This window comes from Prinia subflava, chromosome 1 (genome assembly GCF_021018805.1).
Source record: "Prinia subflava isolate CZ2003 ecotype Zambia chromosome 1, Cam_Psub_1.2, whole genome shotgun sequence".
Classification (NCBI taxonomy): Eukaryota; Metazoa; Chordata; class Aves; order Passeriformes; family Cisticolidae; genus Prinia; species Prinia subflava.
In genome coordinates this window covers 47,069,753-47,086,456 of record NC_086247.1, presented here as the reverse complement: position 1 = coordinate 47,086,456, position 16,704 = coordinate 47,069,753, and the positions used below count along the sequence as shown (strand labels likewise).

The 16,704-nt window shown below is 41.2% G+C and overlaps 1 protein-coding gene across 1 annotated transcript in view; it reads left to right on the top strand.

Moving 5' to 3' along the window:
- The first annotated feature begins 2,050 nt into the window (after positions 1-2,050).
- Positions 2,051-16,704, top strand: part of TTC39C (tetratricopeptide repeat domain 39C) — a 38,760-nt gene continuing 24,106 nt past the window's right edge. Inside the window, exons 1-4 of the mRNA XM_063395352.1 lie at positions 2,051-2,427; positions 13,514-13,562; positions 15,062-15,190; positions 16,157-16,271. Of these exons, the coding sequence (XP_063251422.1) occupies positions 2,294-2,427; positions 13,514-13,562; positions 15,062-15,190; positions 16,157-16,271 (427 nt within the window). The 5' untranslated portion in view covers positions 2,051-2,293. The remainder of the gene's footprint in view (positions 2,428-13,513; positions 13,563-15,061; positions 15,191-16,156; positions 16,272-16,704) is intronic.

Here is a 16,704-nt window from a genome sequence, read left to right as displayed (position 1 = left end):
CCACACCTTTCAAGCACTGTTGTTTCAAGAAGTTATTGAGTATTCCCGAGGGGGTGGTAGCGATTCCCACAAGGCAGGTACGGAAATATGGCAACTTGATTCACAGGAAGACAGTTGTTTTGCTTGACAGGGAAAAGGGGTTGCTACTAAAAGCAGTGCTTGGTCGCATTCTTTTGTACGCTATCAAGGGGAGGTGAGGGAAGTCTGAGCCTTAAATTTTTCTCAAGAGCAACTGTAGCGCTCTTGTAGCTGTCAGAAAGCAAGACCAGGTTGTTGGTACTACCCTTCCTATTCACCTGGATTTAAGCACAGCAAAGAAAGCCTCTTCTTGCAAAGAAGGATGAAAACAATGTGGGTTTATTTTCAGTGTCCAGGTACTTGTCCATTTTGGGTTGGAATGGATACATTTACACAAGTGTACTTTCTCAGCCATCCTGTGCCTGAAAACGCCTGCCAGACTAGCTTGTATTTGAACCAAACTTGCAAATACTGATTTTTGCTGTCAGCATCACAGGTAGGTTCACATTGCTAATCATGAAAGTATGTGGCAAGAGATAGGGAGTAAATTCCTAGAAACCCTTGTTTCCCAGACTTGCACTGGGGAGGTCACAAAGTCACCATTGTATGAAAGAGGAACTTACTCTCTGTTCTAGTGACTACAGTCACTGAATAAAACCACTAATAAAACAAAAAAAAAAAAAAAAAAAAAAAAAAAAAAAAAAAAAAGAAAAATCAATTCTCTGGAAACAGAAAGCTGCATTATCAGAGGAGGACTTTGGACTTCTCTTCTTCACACTCCAGGGCTGGCTGCAGCCCCAGCTGCTACAGCCCACCCATTAGAAACCGCAGTGGATTTTGCAAGAAGCCACAGGGTTGTGGAGAGCGCACCTGAGGGCAGGAGGGTGGGTGGCAGCCGCCCGTGCCTCTGTGGTGCCTGCCAGCACAGCAAGGTGAGGTGAGGATGGCGAGGGAAGGAGGGAAGGACAGCACATGGAGGCAGGGGCAGTTCCCCACATGGACACCCCCAAGCCAGGCATCAGTGCCTGCCTCTCTCCTGCTGGTGCTCACTGTGCTGTGCCCAGAGCTGGGGCGCGGCAGCCGCAGGCAGAGTCAGCAGTGCCTGCCAGCCAGTGCTGGGGACATCAGGCACAGCATCGCCAGCCGGGCAAGGGAGGGGATTGTCCTGCTCTGATCTGCGCTGGGGCGGCCTCGCCTCCAGTGCTGGGGGCAGTTTTGGTCACTGCAACATAAGAAATATTAGAGAGTGTCCAAAGGAGAGCAACAACGATGATGAAGGGTCTGAAGGATTAGCCATATGAGGAGCGGCTGAGGTCACTTCGCTTGTTCAGCCTGGAGGAGACTGAGGGGTGGTCTTGCTGCAGTCTTCAACATCCTTGTGAAGGGAAGCAGAGGGGCAGATACTGATCTCTTCTCTGTGGTGACCAGGGACAAGACTTGAGGGAATAAAGCTGTGTCAGGGGAAGTTTAGGCTGGATATTATAATAAAAAATTCTTCATTGAAAGAATGATTGGGCACTGGAATCCTCTTCCCAAGGCAGTGGTGGAATCACCATCCTTGGAAGCGTTTTAAAAGATTGGACGTGGCACTCGGTGCCATGGTTTAGATGATGAGGTCTTAGGTCATAGGTTGGACTTGATCACAAAGGTCTTTTCCAACCTAGTTCATTCTGTGGTTTTGTGAAAAAGTTCAGATCACCCAGAGGGTGCTTGAGTACTGGAACAGGCTCTCCAGGGAAGCAGTTACCGCACCAAGCGTGACAGAGTTCAAGAAGTCTTTGGACAACGCCCTCAGGCACATAGTGAGATTTCTGGGGTGTCTGTGCAGGGACAGTAGTTGAACTCGAAGACCCATGGGGATCCCTTCCAAACCAAGACCGCCTGTGACTCCGCCAAAGGCGGCTGAAGGCTGCGCGCTCTGGGCCGGCGGCGCAGCCCCGCCACAGGAGGAGCCTCCCCGCCGCCGCTGCGCCCCCGGCCCCTCACCCGGCGCCGGCCCCGCGCCTGCGCGGCCTCGCGGCGGCGCGTGCGCGCTGGGGCGCGGGGCAGGCGCCGCCGCTTTCGGAGCGTTCGCGGGCGCGGAGCGGCTGCGGCAGCGCCGAGTTCGCGGCTCCGCGGGCACCGGGCGCTCCCGGCTCCTCCTGCAGGCGCGCCGAGGCAGCACCGAGCTGCCCGGGAAGGGGTGGCCGGGTAGACAGCTGGGTAGGTAGGTACGTACGTACGTAGGTAGCAAGGTAGAGGAGAGTCGGCTGGGTCCCGCTGCCTCCTCATCGTCATGGCCGGCTCGGAGCAGCGGGAGGACGGGGAAGCGCCGCTGCCCATCGAGGATTCGGAGCTGGCGCTGGCCGGCATCAACATGCTGCTGAACAACGGCTTCCGCGAGTCCGACCAGCTCTTCAAGAAATACAGGTCAGTCCCGGCCGCCGCTCCGCCGCCCGCTCCCCGGGCCCCTTCCCGCGGCTCCCTCCGCCCCCGCGGCGGGAGGTGAGCGGGCGGCGGGGCCGTGGGGCGCGCAGGGCCCTGGCGCGGGAAGCCTCGCCCTGCCCGGCCCCTCGGAGCGGGAAGGGTCGGTGCAGCCGGTCTGTGCCGCGGTCAGGGCTCTCATGGGGAAGGGACACGCGTGTTTCACAGAATGACGGAATGGGTCAGGTTAGAAGGGGTCGCAGTGGGTCATCTGGTCCAACCACCCAGCTCAAGCAGGGTCATCCTAGAGCACATGGCTCAAGATTGTCCCCAGACAATTGAGTTCTTGAGTATCTCCAGTGAGAGAGACTCCACAAGCTCTCTGAGCAATCTGTTCCCATGCTGGGTCACCCACACAGTAAAGACGCTCCTCCTTGTGTTCACGTGGAGCTCTTTTGCATCAGTCTCTGCCCCTTGCCTCTTGTCCTACTGCTTGTGACTACTGAGGAGAGCCTGGCTCCATCCTCTTGACACCCTCTCTCTAGATATTTACACACATTGGTGAGCTCCCCTGTCAGTCATCTCTTCTTGAGGCTGAACAGGCCCAACTCCCCTCTCTTTCCTGGTAAGAGAGATGTTCCAGTCCCCCACTCATCCTTGTTTCCCTCTGCTGGATCCTCTTCAGGAGTTCCATAGCTCCTTTGTACTCAGGAAGGTAGAAGGGGACACAGCACTTCAGATGCGACTTCACCAGGGCTGAGTACAGGGGCAGGATCACATCCCTGACACTTTGGCCCTAATCCGTCGCAGGATTCTGTTGGCCTTGGCCACAGAATGGGTGTGTGGGCCGGGGGTGGTGTGTGCTGTGCTGTGCTGGGGGGTGTCTGGCGCCCTGTTGGAGGGGTGGGGAAGGGCTGAGCAGGGGTCCCTCGGTAGCATTGTGTGCATTTGGCTGTTGTGTATGTGTAAACACACGTGTGGCTGGAGATGTGTCCTGGGGGGGTTTCGATCTGGTGCTTGTTTGTGCTCTGATGCGGTCTTCAGTGTACGAAATGGATAGCAACGAAAGATCTGTGAGTGCTGCTGTGATTGTCTTTGGGCTGTAAGATTATGTTCATAATCCCCACATACATCATGTCTAGGTTTCTGCCTTAAGTAGGCATCTGGTAGGAATGGTATTAGTGCAGCTGTGTAAGTCAGGCTTAAAGAAAAGGTTGCCCTTACCTGTCCTTGCTTCTATTCTGAGGACTAATGTCTTCCACTCGAGCTTGAGCTGCTGTAATTGCGCATACGTTCTAAATAATTAATATGCACTATAATGCTGTTGTCTGTATGATTAAAAAATACTTTGGTTGACTTAAAACAGAACTTCATAGTGATGGTGTACTTAAGTATTTAAATCTTGTTTACAGAAAAGATGGTTGGAAGTGGAGTGCAGGGAATAAGGCACATTAAGAACATTTCTCTTAACAATAACAAGGGAATAACACTTTTTTGTGCACCTGCAACAGGTTAATATTAAATGTGTCATTTTGTCTCTAGTACATACTGCTATGTAACAGAAAGTTCTTTTGTGTAGAACTAACTGGAATGTTGCAGGTGACCAGCAAGGTCCAATTCTGCGTTCCTCCCATGCATAAGCATGAAGTCCAGCTCTTAACCCAGCCCTGCCAAGACCACCACTAAACCCTGTCCGTAATTGCCAGGTCTATGTCGTGTGAAGTTGTGCCCTGTGAGTTACTTCTTGCGTGTTTCTTTCTTTTGAAGTCCTCAGTTGTTCCGTGTATCTAAGGAACCTGTTGGTTTTGGTTGCATGCTTTTGTGTTGTGTAATTTTTTTAAGGTCCCAGTTAAGGAACACTCAGTGTGGTTTCCTCTCATTCACTTTTGCTTGTGCTGTGCCATTGCTTCCTCTCAATAATGTGAATCTGGAAGTAGTCTAGGAATTGTAAATATGTGATGCTTCTTACATTTTAAAGTAGTACTAGTGAGTAAAATTGTTAAGATACCTATTCTCAAAATGCAGTTTAATCCTCCCTTGAAGGGGTGAATAATTATTTCTTCTGCAAACTCTACTCTTGGTTATCTGGAACGTTTTATTACTGAAGATATCTTAAATGCAGAAACTTGCCAATCTTTTTTCCAGATGCAGGCTTTTCTTTGTTTGATTTTTATCAAGAAATGCCTCTGAGTTCAGTGTACTTTTTGATCGTGGCTTTTAAACGCTCCCTGCAAGGAGTAAATAGGAATCCCTTCATAAGATTATTAGTTTATGGTTCATAAATTGGTAATTGCTGTCTTGGGCTGGAGATTTTCAGAGTAATTTAAAATCTTCTTCCTTAATCTCAAAAATTTGTAGCTTCCTCTTGCTGTGAATTAATAAGCCCTTGTTGAGTTGCAGATTAACTGTATGTTGAAAATTTGGATTTTGTATAGGAGAGAAGATGCAGCAAAGGATGCTCAACTTCATACAAACTTGAATTCTGGAGACATGTGCAGTGAGGGCCACTTGTTTTTCCCAACAGCTTTTAGATCTGTGCTTGTCTTGAATGTGTTCTTTTTGCAAGGACTTAAGCAGTGCTATAACGTGTTTGTTTGTGTGCAGTCTTAATGAGTGTGTTTTTGTAGGTGTGTGCTTGGAACTATGAAATAGAACCCATCCTAAATGGGGCTGGTAAGGCAAATGAGGAGGGTTTAGAAGCTCTCCATAATTTAATATCGATGTTTGTAATTTATGGTACTAGAGGTCAAAGATGTCTGACGGCATGCAGCTTTCTTAACTTGATATGAGTGTGTGTTGTCTGTATTTCAAGTGACCTTTCTTGTAGAAAGTGATAATTCTAAGTTATTGCCTATGCAGGTAATTTAGCTCTGTTTCAGAAGCTAACAGCTATTAATGAATTGGAGAAGTGAAGAATGGAGATACTCAGCAAAACTTCTGTTTCAGTAGCCACATCACTTAAACTACTTAAAACCATTTCTTAGATATTGCTGGTTTTGATTCTGCTTTTTTGCTGCTTCAACTTTTAATTCATTTGCCACCTGAAAGATCTTGTGAAGAATTCAAATTAATGCTTCTGTTTTTATGGGACAGTAGAGACCTTGTCTCTAAAACATACAGGCAGTATGTATTTTTTCTTTGCTCTTCTTGTGAAGAATTCAAATTAATGCTTCTGTTTTTATGGGACAGTAGAGACCTTGTCTCTAAAACATACAGGCAGTATGTATTTTTTCTTTGCTCTTCTGCATTTTTGCATCTTCCAGATTGTGTTGAGTATTGAACTGGAGTATTGTTTTTCCTCTTGTAGCTTTATGGATTTCTTAGCATATAAGAAAGAAACTGTCAAAAGAAAGCTGAATGCTGATCCTAAAGTCAGTTATATTTGAAAGCTGGTCATAATGGAGTCCTTGAGGAAATGAGGGTTGGAATTGCAGCTACGTTTCTTATGTATATCCACATGAATAAATCTTACCTATGAAGAGTGGTGGTACTTTGAAGTTATGTGCCACAAAACTATTTCTGTGTTGGACATGGGGAGTGGTATTTTGTCTTCTGGTGGTTACAGCTCATGTACATATCTATAGAGAATCTGAAGAAGATTAATATTCAGTTGTGTGCCAGATACAACATGTAGCTGGAACTGTGCTATCACACTAAAGCACTAAAAGCACTTAATGATTTGTCAGGTGTTGTTTGTGAGTATTTTTGTTTTAAATTATACTTGAGAGAAGATAGTAGGATTTGAAAAATTATCTACATGTAGCATCTGTATCTGCATATGGTTTTTCAGAAGTTTATTTTCTTTTAGAAGTCCAGATCCTTTATCTACTAGTGCTGATAACATTCTGAACATGAATCAAATACCAGTGGATGTGGTATTTTCATAGATCTTCACTAGACAGCACCACAGTCTTTAGTGCTTGTAGCCATATTAGGTTCCCTCAGTGCTAACTTATATTTGAAACTGTCAGATATCAATCTTTGTATTCAGCTTGAACAATGCTGACTCTGGCCTAGTTCTCATCAGCTGAAACTTTTGAGTATCTGTGGAAGCTGCAAGAGGGATGGAGGTTAACCAAGGACATAGACAATGAAGATGGAGCCCTCAGGCAGCAGGATGGTACTGTTTTGGTGAACCACCCTGACACTAGCAGAAAAGCTGAACTGGAATGTTCTTTTTCTGCCTGTAGCTTTGTGGATTTCTAGACATATAAGAAGAAAAGAAACTATCAAAAGAACTTACTTTTTTTGCTGATTCTTCACTTCTTAAGAGCATTTGCAATTCAAAAATGATTTCAAAACTTCCTCCAGCTAAGAGAAGAGAGGCCTGTGTTAAATAAAACCAGTTTTTCACTGAGTGTTGACTCACAACATAAATTGTCAAATCATAGCGTATCCTGAGTTTTCAGAAGGGACCCATAAGTATGAATGAATTCAGCTCCTGGCCCTGAACAGAGACAACTCCAAGAATCTCAGAGACAACTCCAAGAATCACCCTATGTGCCTGTGATCATTGTCCAAAACACTTCTTGAACTCTGTCAGGCTTGGTGCTGTGACCACTTCTCTGAGGAGCCTGTTCCAGTGCTTAAGCACCCTCTGGGTGAAAAACATTTTCCTATACCTAACCTAAACCACCCGTGACACAGCTTCTTGCCATTCCCTTGAGTCCTGTCCCTTGAGTCCTGTCCCTTGAGTCCTGTCCCTTGAGTCCTGTCCCTTGAGTCCTGTCCCTTGAGTCCTGTCCCTTGAGTCCTGTCCCTTGAGTCCTGTCCCTTGAGTCCTGTCCCTTGAGTCCTGTCCCTTGAGTCCTGTCCCTTGAGTCCTGTCCCTTGAGTCCTGTCCCTTGAGTCCTGTCCCTTGAGTCCTGTCGCTGGTCTTGAGTGAGATCAGTGACTGCCCCTCCTCTTCACGCCTCTTCAAGAGGGAGTTGTAGGCTGCAGTGAGGTCTCCTCTGGTCTGGAGAAGCCAAGTGACCTTAGCCTCTCTTCATATGGCTTCCCCTCAAGGCCCTTACTACCTTTGTGGCCCTTCTTTGGATTCTCTCTGATGGCCTCGCATCTTTCTTATACTGTGGTGCTTAAAATGGCACACAAGAACACAAGCTGAGGCTGCCCCAGTGCAGAGCAGACAGTTGCATCCTTTGACTGGATGACAACTGTGCCTGATGCACCCCAGGACACATGGTTGGCCCTCCTGGCTGCCAGGGCATAAATCATGAGATCAGGGCTATTATCTCACAAGAAATCCAACAATCTTCTGTCTCCTACCAAAGAAACGTTTAACTCTGCATGAATGATTCTAACATCTGAGAAGGCATGGTAAAGTTTCCAACTTCCATCTTAATGGAAAGAGAAATGGTGCAAGATGACAAGTAAAATGTCTGTAGTAAGGTCATATCCACAGAAGAAACTGAAGATTATATAGAGAAATGTGATTATAAGACAAAATGTATAAAGATTTAAAGAATGGGGCCAGTGTAGAAAAACACGATGTTCAGCCTGCTAGGGTGAAGCAGAACATGGAGAACTAGAAGCTGATGCAAGTGGGAAGAAAGCTTACTACGGTTGCTTAAAAAACCTGAAATTAATTTAAAGTTGACATGCTACATTATGGGTATTAACAGACACACAAACTTAGTAATGGACCAGAAGTCCATTATGAATAGGCATTTGAACCTCATATTACCAACTTAAAATGCTTTTAAGCATTTGACCCATCTGCTTGGGTCAAAATACTTTTGACCCAAATGCAAGTTGGGGCAAGGTGACATTGCAATGCATGCCAGCATTGATCAGTAGGTAGATTATGACCCATGTGTGGGCTGTCTAACCACTGCTGAAATTCTTCCTTATATACCTCAGCAAAGGAACTTAAGAGCAAAAATGGAGTGATTTAGTAGATGCTGCAGTAGCTTCTCTAAAGATAAGGCCAGCAGAGTGGGAGCTGACGTCAGTTGGTTGGGTGAAGGATGATAGCATCTAGATTGGCAGTGTGAGAATAAATCATGAGTGCCCTGCGAGCAACCCTCTGTGCTTTTGTTTGTTGCAGCCATAGGCAGAGGAGCAGCTGCTAGATGGATGTATAGAGAGGGGAATTATTTGTAAGGCAAGTGATTTTTAGTAGCAATATTCTAAATGTGTACCTCAGTGAGGTGAGATATCATTGCTCAGTGCTAGGCAGAGTAATAGTAATAACGATGCACATAAAACCAGCATTGGTTTTCTAGCTATGTGGATAGATTAGAAATGTTTTAAGCATTCTGTGGTTTAAATCTTCCAAGGCCTCGGTACATAGAGATGATCACATCGAGTGTGACACTTAGTTTTGTGGTCTTCATGACAGAGACAGGTGGTGTTGCCAGAAGAAGTAGTGGAAAGGGTAGAGGGAGGTTGAGAGATATTTTGTCATATGGAGCAGTGTCTGGTGGCTAGAAGTCCAAGGGCAGATGACAGAAAGCTAAACTAAAATCTGGGTTTATAACTCAGAGGTTAGAAGTCAGGTTTGGTGGAGATGGCAGAAGAGGTGTGATAGTAAGCAGATCTTATTAAATTAATTCCGTGAAAGATGTGAATGCTTTAAAGATTTTTTACTCTTGTTAGTGCACCCACTCTTTGATCTGCTGTTTCTGGTAAAATATTTCAGGCTGTTTGATAGGATAGATATGTTTTTGTTTTAATCTGCTACAGGATTTCAGAGATACTAAAGAAGTTACATGATGTCATTTAAGCTGCTACAATTTGTTGTGGAAAGTGATTTTGGTCAGGTTATAAAAAAAGTTTTGCTTAAGTCCCCAGTTCTTACATATTTAGAGAGTGCAAGTGGAGAGTTAGTACAAATCTGCTGGTGTGTTATAACTAGCTTGTCTCTCACCTTTGTAACTAGTTTTCAAAATTAAAGATGCGATTGAAAATTCTTCTCCTAATCTCCAGTGTTTTCATGTTATGAGTCTAAAGTTCACTGCCTGAAGTTAGAGCAAAACAATCTTCCATTAATATGCAGAAGGACAAAACAGTTTGGATAAAAATAGGATAGAACAGGGCCACAGAATTGTTTTTATATTCCTGAATTTCTCTTTTGGTTGTGTATTTCTTGTAAAAATAGAAATGTATGCTAAGGGTTCATTTAACAAAACAAATTTGGGCTGATTATGAAATGTAAACTAAACCTAGAGCTGATATTTGCAGTTCTCAATGTGATTTAATACTGTAATGCTTCTATGACACTTTTATTACCATGGGTATTTCATATACCAGTATTGGATGAGAGGTGTATATATGTGGATCTGTTATGTTTGTAGTCTCACAAACAATTTTTAGAACACATTTTAGAATAATCTGTGATGGAATAATGACCAAAGGATTTGTATGTTGTTGCAGTAAATTCCTTACCTTTCTATTTACATATTTTTCTGTCTTGTTTTAAAATATTCTGTTCCTGCTACTATATTTATCTGTGAACTTAGGTGAATTATGTCATTTTGCTTTATTGTCCCACTTTGTGGACAACATTAATTTGTTTAACTTGAGCATCACTTGCTCTCAGCATGATAACTGGAATTCTTGACAGACTGTGGTTAAAGTAGCAGTGACTAGGATAACAGTGAGAAGTGTTGGCAAGTTAATTACATTACTCTAAATTTAAACCTGAACTAGGCTGTAGTAGCTTTAGAAGCTGATGTGGAGAAGTGAAATACTGTCTTGGAAAAAGCTGTAGAAAAAAAGAGAAAATGCTGAGAAGTAATTGATTTTTTTTTGTTCATTTTTATGTGCGTCAGTTCTGATGTATTTTTTTACTGTGAAACTGGGCTGTGTTATCTCAGCATTATTAAACCAAAGCTTAAACCCCCTGAATGTTATAATCATGTGTGGAAATGGGGCAGAGCAAACACCTTTCTTCTGAAAGCGAGTTAATACCTTAAATATATGCTATGAAATGAGGCAAATCAATCAGGGAGAAGCAATATCTTTTGTAATGCTGGTTAATGTGTCTGGAAGAAAGTTCTACTTCAGTGCTTTTAAGGTTTTGACTTAAGTTTAGTTACACATCCTGACTTCATTGATATATAGGACCTTTTACTGTGGTATCTTGCAGTAATGGTGTTAATAACATAGTTTCTTATAAAAAAGATACCTTCTGAGTCCTAGTTTCCTAGGTGAAGTGCAAACTATGTTTTACAAAATATGTCTGGAGACTGATTTTTTTCCCCTTTCATCTCTGAGCTAATTAAAAGTCTTGAGATTTTTGTGTACTTAATGGAGGTTATTACTTTCAAAGTCTAAGGGCAGCTTGGGTAGTGCAGTGTCCTGGTGTTGATTTGGATTGAGTTCCAAAGCTCCTGTCAGCATTGATGCAGCCCTTGGTTTGCTGTTAGTATCTTCTCAAGTGCTGCCTCATTTTTTTGTTTCTTAACAGCTTTCGAGTTGTCTGTCAAAAAGGTTGAAACTTCATGTCTAAAGATGAAAGTCACTTACAAGAAGCTTGAGCTTTTTGTGGGATTGTGTTTTTCCCAGAAAGCTACTGTTGTCATTAGTCACACCTCAGTTTTTACTGGGACAGTACTGTGCCATTTCAAACTTTACCTAGTTCTCAAGGAAAAGATGGCCTTAAACTGTTGAAGAATTTATCAGTCAACATGATATTCAGGAAGACCGAGCATGTAACATGGTTGTTGTTAAAAATTGTATTTTAAACACTGAAATTACCTTACTAAATGATCTTCCATAAAGCTGCAATTATAGTCTCTGCCCAGTGACTATGTAGGAATGTGCTAGAAGTGTTCCTTATTTTCTTTAGTGATGACACAAACTCTGTGTGGGGGACTCCTACAGTAAAGTTTTGATGTTTGATTGCCAAACTCCATGGTCTCAACTGAAGCATCTCCCAGACACAGGATAATATTATGCATCATGTTTTCTAGCTTCAGGGTCCTTTTGTGCTACAGCCCATATGTGCTGTAATGGCAATGCTTTTTATAGATTGAGTGACTGAAAGTTAAAAAGAACTGATCTGTGACATTTACCTCATGTATTATAGCTACTGGTAATTTCAGAACGGAATAATCATGTGGCTCTTGATTTTTTTGTTGTTTCATCTTTGATCATGGGGGATGAATTGGAGTAGAAGTAGCAGTGAGTGTCAAGAGTGCAAATGTGGAAGTAGTTTTGAAAGGCCAGGTGAAAAAGATAAGGATGTACTTGGGGAAAAAACTCAACTGTACTCAGACAAATATCCACTGGAATACTTGGGCAATTTTTCATTGCTTCAGTTTATTCTGTAGTCTTTAAAGACCAGTTGGCTCTCAACTGTATTTAGCTGTCTCAGTTTTTAACATGATTTTAACATTTTCTACCCCACCCCCCAAAACTGCTTGCATTCCTTGTGAGGAAACACAAAAATGAAACATTTATTTCTGAGCTTCTCGGAAATGTGATGTAAATACAGCTTTGTACTTACAGACATAAAAACAATCCGTGTGATGTTGTGCTGATCTGCTCTGCAGTTTGAGATCAGTTGGGTGATGATAATGCAGGTGTGACCTTGAAATGTGTGGTGAAGGTTGTGCTGGGAGTATGGTGGCTGCTGAATGGTCCCACACGCCTCATGAGGTGAAAAGGGGATTTTGAGGGAGCCGTGTGCCCTCTGCAGCAGGAGTTCATACTGCAAGTGGCAGCTGCAGCAAGTGCACTTTGTGAGGCTGATTGCTGCTGCTGCCCTATGTAACACAGCTGCTGGGAGGGCACAGTGCAGGTACTGAGAAGCAGAGACATTTACTGGCAGCTGTTCTTTGTTGCCTGCTAACAAAGGGGGAAGTACTCAACCTATTTTTCCTTTGGAAAAAATAATGGAAAAAATGTGACAAGTTGTATTGATCTTACATTTAGGTGTATATACAGAATTGAGCAGTGTATACAAAAAGGGAAGGCTTTACCTGTTACAACATGCTTTGTTTGTCTTCCTTGTTTTTCTTTCTCATTATTCTTGTTCATGGCCTGGCTTTTAGATATTTATGCTAAATCAAAAGTGTGAAAAGGTGTGTGTGGGGGAAACATTGCTGACTGCTTTTTTTTAAAAATAACAAACAGCCAAGCTCTGCTCTTGTATTGTATAATACCAGTTCACTGGAAATTTGTGTTTCAGCAATATACTTCTTTCTCCGTGTTTTTTAAGTACCTCTAGTATTTTAAAACTCTGATTTAATATAATGCTTGTAGAATAAAGTTGAAAACAAATTAGGTGCTTTGCTAACACTGTATGCTTTACTAACACTATATGTTTCTGTCACCTAAATTACACTTTTTAAATCCTGGAAGTCTGTGTGTTTATATAACCTGGCAGCACACCACTGAACAAGGTGAATCAATGGTACCACTGAGGTCCTGAGATTTTAATTTTTTTTCCAAGTGCCTTCTATGTGGCATTACTCTAACTCATGAAACCTGTCTGATGTATTACCATGGTTTTGGTTGCCTGAATTTTCTGATCTAGCTGTGATTTCACCCTTTGGGAATAGCCCTGTGAACAGAACAGGTTGAAGCATCTTAAAGCTGTTCCACACAGTGTAGTAAGATATGGATTCTGAGCTTGAAACAAAACAGCTACAAAACCATAAGCCTTGGAAGAACCTTGTATTACAATTACTTTATTGTGTGGTAGATGCATTTTTTAATGGGCAAGTTAAATTCATAGAAACAGGTGGAAATGGGACTCTCTTAATAGAACCAGTTAACTTTTGTCTTCCAGGACAAAATCGTTGTGATGGATCACAAGAGGAGAGTAGAATTGGCAGATTTTTAATTTTTTGTAGCTTTTTCTTTGGACCTGAACTGAATGTATTTTGATAGCAGTGATTTCTCTTAAAGTATCTGTATCCTAATACCTGAAAAAATATTTTTAAGATATATTCAATATAGTAAAAAATATGAAGCTTTTGGTTTTCTATTTCCATGTTTTGCAGATATCTTTGTAACTTGATACAAAACACCCACCAATATTTATTTGCAGACATACAAGCAAAACCCAAGGAATTCAATATGGTTCTTTATTACAGGAAATATGTACCAATAAAGTAACTATTTTTTGTTTTCTTTACAGAAACCATAGCCCATTAATGAGTTTTGGAGCCAGTTTTGTCAGTTTTTTGGTGAGTAGTTGAGAGCACAGAGTACATTTGGGGTTTGTGGCTGTATGTGCATGCATGTGTTCATAATACTCTAATTTTTTTTCTTTTTCTGAGACTATTTTTTTCCAGATTTTCAGATTAAACATAGCTGGAGAGCAAGGCATTATGCCGTGTAAAGCTTGTTTACTCTTGTGGTTTAAATAGAAGGTAAAGGTTCTGCGATTCAGTTTCTTAAATGTATGAAATATTTATGTGTTCCATTAACAGAACTATAATAAAAAGTTCTCTTAAGTGAGCAGTGGAGTTATTTATTTATTTATTTTGATTAAAATAAAACTCATGAATGCCTGTTTTTCTGGTAACTTTTGCTATTGAAGATTTGTCCATCCATACTTCTGGGTGAAAGTTTTTAATTCAATCCATTCACACTGCTTCCATTTTGGCTAGATGAGAAGTGAGAATATTGATTGACTGAAAAGTTGTAATGAGCAAATTAGGTTTGTTAAATGCTTTTTTAAAATATAACATACTAGAAATTATAATGCCATGTAAAAAAAACTGAGCAGGTGTATTAGAAAGTGTTTGGATATTGTTTATAGACTGTCCTTATTCTGATTTAGCTGCTTCATCTTAGATCTCACCAGAAATTATCTGTGGTAATACTCTTTTGAAAGACAAAGTTTATTATAATAGTGTCAGAAATACATGATTTGTGAATGAATTAAATATGAATTCTCTCTAGTATGCAGTATGGAAAAATACATGGGTAGGTAACCTCCTGGGGCATATGCTTCCTTTTAAGTCAGTGGAAGGGAGAAAGGAAAGGGAGAATCTCTCAGACTTGCTTATCTGAATTGATGTGCTGAACCAGTGCAACATCAGAGGATCTTGAAAGTATCTTGCTTAGCTGCTGCTCTAAATATAGCAGCAGCACTTGGTGTGCCTGTGTCATTCAGAGCTTTTGTTTAATAAGCTCCAAGAAAAGAAGTTACTTGTCCTGAAATTTTTTTTCAGTTGGTTAAGCAGTAGTTGGAGTCAAAAGTAGTTTCTTTTTTTTCTTACCTGTGGAGGGACTGTGGCTATTATTTTGAAGAATTTCATAGCTGCTTGTTGTTATTGACTTTGAAGTCCTGCTATTTATATGAATGAATAAAAACAGATACCTGCACAGATGCATATCCTGCCTTACATTACAAAAATTGAAAATGGATGTATAGGATTTTTTCTTCTGCTTAAAGTAATCTGACAGGGCATTCAGTTTGACTATATATGAAGGTTTAAGATGGAGGTTAGCACTTAGTAGGTTCTGAGTTGACTGTCTTGAAATTTTAGTAAAGAACTCAATTTTGTAGTTCGGTGTTTCTGTGTTAGAAGTATTTGCACTGATGTGTGTGTATTAAGACTTGAGTTTAAAAAGTTTTACTGTCCAGTTTTTATGAAGACTTTTACTACCCCACAGCTTTTGTAGAAATAAAAGTATTTGTGGTTTTTAACATTCAAATGTGCTTGGTTTTTGGTAGAATGCCATGATGACATTTGAAGAGGAGAAAATGCAACTGGCATGTGATGACTTAAAGGCTACAGAGAAACTTTGTGAAAGTGAAGAAGCTGGAGTTATAGAAACAATCAAGAATAAAATAAAAAAGAATGTAAGAACGTAATTTGTGTATTGAGTACATTTTTCTGGAAACATCCTTTCTGTCCTCTTTGTATCTTGAAAAGATGATTTTTGCTATGTGAAGAGCAGTTGAGATTAATAATAAATTTGGAAATTCAGTCAAATATTTTACTAATTGTTCTAAAATACTTAGTTTCAGGTGAGTAAAGCGTCTTCTAAAGTGTCATCTAAGTGTTGATGTTACTAATTATTTTCTGAACATGCAAAATCTGTGACCTACTAAAATCATTTCAGGAAGCTTGTAGCCTGTCTAATTCAGGCTAACTTTATTTCATCCATGCTCTAGTAATGTTCAGAAGTTGTGACGTTGAGGCTGCAGATTGCTGAGAGCCAGGCATATTCCTAGGGAATTTTTCTTCCTTTTTTAGATTTTTCATTCTAAATAATAAAAGAGGAATAAAGCATGGAGATTCAGAGCAAGTTAAAGTAGTTGTATAGAAGCATCCTGTGAGCAGCCTGCCAAGTGTGACACAGCAGAATCACAGCAGAAAAGAAGCCATTTCTCTTCAGTGTTTAGTTTGCTTGGTAATAAGTGTTGAATCTATCGTACTTGACTCTGTGCTCTTAAGGGGCACTGTATTTAGTCTGCCACTGGTCATACACCCTTTTCTGTGCTCTTCCTGTCTTACATCTATTGGTTGCATGTCTTATACATTTACTAACAATTAAATGAAATATCTGTTCTGACAATTTGTAGAACCTTGGGTAAATAACTGGTAATATATGCCTAAAATTTCTCTGTTAGGTATGATTTTGCTTGATGATCTGTCCGAGAGACTTTAGCATAGTTTTCAACTTCAAAATGCTTAATTAATTTAGTAGCAATACTACCACGTGCAGTTAATTATGGATCTTTTTATTTCTCAGATTTAGACAAGTATTGTGTGTTTTCTTTCTTAATATTTTTCTGTGCTCTGTGTTTGTATATTCCAAACAGGTTGATGGACGCAAATCCACTCTATCCATGATAGATCGTCTGCAAAGACAAATAATTGTAGCAGACTGTCAAGTCTACCTGGCTGTGCTCTCGTTTGTAAAACAAGAGTTATCAGGTGTGCTGGGCCTTTCGTGTTTAGATATATTTTAGCATGTCTTTTTAATAAAACTTGATCATAAAATCGCTATATGATTTCAGGAAGCATAATTGTTTTGTAAGAAGGAGCACAGTTCCATTTGAAACATTCCACGATCGGTACACTTACAGAGGTATTTCACCTTTGTGTAGGCAGTGGTAAAAAATGAGCTATATTGCTACAAATTAGGGCTTTCCCCCCCCCCACCCCTAACAATAATCGTATTCAATTGATTCTCCTTAGATAAGTTTGCATGTTATCATAGAGGTGTTGGAGGAGTTGGGAGGAAAATCTGTTTACATTGTGGCCTGCAAGATAAAAGAAGCTAAGTTAAATCCAGGCCACTGGGAAAATCCTGATGTTCCATATGTATTCTGTTCATGACAATTCAGGGAGATGACAAAGTGCCAAT